The sequence below is a fragment of the Nothoprocta perdicaria genome, unplaced genomic scaffold (assembly GCF_003342845.1).
Source record: "Nothoprocta perdicaria isolate Ctin4 unplaced genomic scaffold, notPer1 scaffold_595, whole genome shotgun sequence".
In the NCBI taxonomy this organism is placed as follows: domain Eukaryota; kingdom Metazoa; phylum Chordata; class Aves; order Tinamiformes; family Tinamidae; genus Nothoprocta; species Nothoprocta perdicaria.
Window position 1 is genome coordinate 54,226 of NW_020455860.1, and position 4,099 is coordinate 58,324.

The following is a 4,099-nucleotide window of genomic DNA, read 5'->3' on the forward strand; positions in this document are numbered from 1 at the left end:
GCATGGGTGGCAGGTCCTTGGGGCACCAGGGACAACCAGGGCCCTGGTGGCCTGTCCTTGGGGGACACCCCGGGCTTGGGTGGCCTGTCCTTGGGGGACACCCTGGGCTCAGGTGGCTGGTCCCTGGGGACACCCCGGACACGGGTCGCAGGTCCTTGGGGGACACCCCGGGCGTGGGTGGCCGGTCCCTGGGGACACCCTGGGTGCGGGTCGCAGGTCCTTGGGGGACACCCCAGGTGCGGGTGGCCGGTCCCCGGGGACACCCCGGGCTCAGGTGGCCAGTCCCCGGGGACACCCCGGGCTCAGGTGGCTGGTCCCTGGGGACACCCTGGGCGCGGGTCGCAGGTCCTTGGGGGACACCCCGGGCTTGGGTGGCCGGTCCCCGGGGACACCCCGGGCTTGGGTGGCCTGTCCTTGGGGGACACCCTGGGCTCAGGTGGCTGGTCCCTGGGGACACCCCAGGCACGGGTCGCAGGTCCTTGGGGGACACCCCGGGCTTGGGTGGCCTGTCCTTGGGGGACACCCCGGGCTCAGGTGGCTGGTCCCTGGGGACACCCCGGGCGCGGGTCGCAGGTCCTTGGGGGACACCCCGGGCGCGGGTGGCCGGTCCCTGGAGACACCCTGGGCGCGGGTCGCAGGTCCTTGGGAGACACCCTGGGCTCGGGTGGCTGGTCCCTGGGGACACCCCGGACACGGGTGGCCGGTCCCCGGGGACACCCCGGGCGCGGGTGGCCGGTCCCCGGGGACACCCCGGGCGCGGGTCGCAGGTCCTTGGGGGACACCCCGGGTGCGGGTGGCTGGTCCCTGGAGACACCCTGGGCGCGGGTCAGCAGGTCCTTGGGGGACACCCCGGGCTCAGGTGGCCGGTCCCTGGGGACACCCTGGGCGCGGGTGGCTGGTCCCTGGGGACACCCTGGGAGCGGGTGGCCGGTCCCCGCGGTGCCCGGGCAGCGGGCGGCGGGCAGCGGCAGCGGCGCGGGCGCAGGGGCGGCTGGCAGCACCGCCCGCCTTACAGCAGCACGCAGGGCTTCTTGGGCTTGGCCGGCGCCGGGTTGAGCACGGCCCTCACGGCCTCCGTGAAGACCTCCTTGATGCCCTCCTGGTGCAGCGCCGAGCACTCGAGGTACTTGACGGCGCGGATCTGCTTGGCCAGGCTGGCGCCCTGCTGCGCCGTGATGGGCGCCTGGTTCTGCTCCTTGAGCTTCTTCATGGTCTCCGCGTTGCCCCGCAGATCCTTCTTGGTGCCCACGAGCAGCACGGGCACGCTGGGGCAGTGGTGGCACACCTCGGGGTACCACTTGTGCTTGACGTTCTCGTAGGAGGGCGGGCTGGCGATGGAGAAGCAGATGATGAAGACGTTGGTCTGGGGGTAGGAAAGCGTCCGCAGGCGGTCGTACTCCTCCTGGCCGGCCGTGTCCCACAGGTTGAGGTTAATAGTCCTGCCGTCCACGGTGTTCTGGGCGCTGTAGTTGTCGAACACGGTGGGGATGTACTCCTTGGGGAAGGCGTTGGTGGTGTAGCAGATGAGCAGGCAGGTCTTGCCCACGGCGCCGTCGCCCACCACCACGCACTTGATGCTCTGCATGGCCCTTGGCGCCGCGTCGCCCTCAGCAGCCTGCGGGGACGGAGGCGGTCAGGAGCGGCGCGGGGACGCGGGGGCACCGGGACGCGGGGGCACCGGGACACGGGGGCACCGGGACACGGTGGCACCAGGTCATGGGGGCACCGGGACATGTGCAACTGGGACACGGTGGAACGGGGACGCGGTGGCACCAGGACATGGGGATACCAGGATATGGGGGCACTGGGACACAGTGGCACCGGGATATGGTGGCATGGGGACACGGTGGCACCAGGACATAGGGACATGGTGGCACCAGGACATGGTGGCACCAGGAAACATGGATATGGTGGCACTGGGAAACAGGGACACAGTGGCATTGGGACACAGGGACATGGYGGCACAGGGACATGGTGGCACCAGSACATGTTGGCACCAGGACCCAGGGATATGGCAGCACCAGGAAATAGGGACAGGGCGGCACAGGGACATGGTGGCACCAGGACATGGTGGCACCAGGAAACATGGTTGGCACCAGGAAGCAGGGACATGGTGGCACTGGAACACGGGGACAGGGTGGCACCAGGACATGGTGGCACCAGGAAACATGGATATGGTGGCACTGGGAAACAGGGACACAGTGGCATTGGGACACAGGGACATGGCGGCACAGGGACACGGTGGCACCAGGACATGGTGGCACCAGGACTCAGGGATATGGCAGCACCAGGACACCAGGACATGGTGGCACCAGGAAACATGGATATGGTGGCACTGGGAAACAGGGACACAGTGGCATTGGGACACAGGGACATGGCGGCACAGGGACATGGTGGCACCAGGACATGGTGGCACCAGGAAACATGGTTGGCACCAGGAAGCAGGGACATGGTGGCACTGGAACACGGGGACAGGGTGGCACCAGGACATGGTGGCACCAGGAAACATGGATATGGTGGCACTGGGAAACAGGGACACAGTGGCATTGGGACACAGGGACATGGCGGCACAGGGACACGGTGGCACCAGGACATGGGGGCACCAGGACATAGGGACATGGTGGCACCAGGAAACAGGGACATGGTGGCACCAGGACACAGAGATATGGCAGCACCAGGAAGTATGGATATGGTGGCACTGGGACACAGGGACACGATGGCACTGGGACACATGGATATGGCAGCACCGGGACACAGCAGCACTGGGACACAGGAGCACAGGGACACGGTGGCACTGGGAAACATGGATGTGGTGGCACCGGGACACAGTGGCACAGGGACAGGGCAGCACTGGGAAGCATGGATGTGGTAGCACTGGGACATGGCGCCACCAGGAAACATGGACGTGGTGGCACCAGGACATAGGGACACGGCAGCACCAGGAAATATGGATACGGTGGCACCAGGACACAGGGACATGGTGGCACCAGGAAATATGGATATGGTGGCACTGGGAAACATGGACACGGTGACACCAGGACACAGGGATAGGGTGGGACCGGGAAACATGGACATGGCAGCACCGGGACACGGTGGGACCAGGATGGACGGACAGTGTGGGGCCGGGACGCAGGGACCCACAGCACTGGGACACATGGATGCGGTGGCACCGGGATACATGGACACTGCAGCACCGGGACACATGGATGCGGTGGCATCGGGATACACGGACACTGCAGCACCGGGACACATGGATGCGGTGGCACCGGGATACACGGACACTGCAGCACCGGGACACATGGATGCGGTGGCACCCGGATACACAGACACTGCAGCACCGGGACACATGGATGCGGTGGCACCGGGATACACAGACACTGCAGCACCGGGACACATGGATGCGGTGGCATCGGGATACACGGACACTGCAGCACTGGGATGCACAGCCATGGCAGCCCCAGGGTGGACGGCCACGGTGGGGCCGGGACGCACGGACACCGCGGCCCCACGGAGCTCCCCGGTCACCGGGATGGGGGCACACGGCAGCACCCCTGGCGTGGGGGTCCCCGCAGCAGCAGCAGGCCTCGGTGTGGGGTGTTGCGCTCCGGGGGCGCATCCCGGCGGAACCGGCCCCATGGACACCCTGGAGCTGGGGATGCAGCGAGCGGCGCAGGGCTCAGCGGGAAGGGGCTCGCACCGGCTCCGCTCACACCCCAGTCCCACGCAGGGGCCTTGGGGACACCAGGGCGCAGGGGACATCCCAGCACCCGGCCCCGGGAGGCGTCCGGCTCCGGAGCCATGTGGAAACGCGGCTGGGAACGGGAAGCACCCGGTGAGTCAGGGCTGAGGGACCTGGGGCCGCCTTGTGCCACTTACGGCACCGGTGTCGCGCCGGGGACCTCGCTGGCCCGGCCACCCCCGCACCCACGGGGCCCCTTCCCGGGAACGCCGCTCGCGGGCGGGCCCTGCCGCGGGATTTGCATCCCCGTGTCCGGCTGAGGCGCCTCTTGCACCTCCTCGCTGCACGTTGCGCTGCGCCTCGCGCTGCAGCTGCAGGGCAGGGCCCCGGGGCTCCCCGCAGCACCGCCCTGCTGTTCCC

At 68.3% G+C, this 4,099-nt stretch overlaps 1 protein-coding gene across 1 annotated transcript; it reads right to left on the reverse strand.

The window, feature by feature from the left end:
• Nucleotides 1-1,009: 1,009 nt before the first annotated feature.
• Nucleotides 1,010-1,585, reverse strand: RHOG (ras homolog family member G). The gene has a single exon (XM_026049134.1). The coding sequence runs from the start codon at nt 1,583-1,585 to the stop codon at nt 1,010-1,012; it is 576 nt and encodes a 191-aa protein (XP_025904919.1).
• Between the last annotated feature and the right edge of the window lie 2,514 nt (nt 1,586-4,099).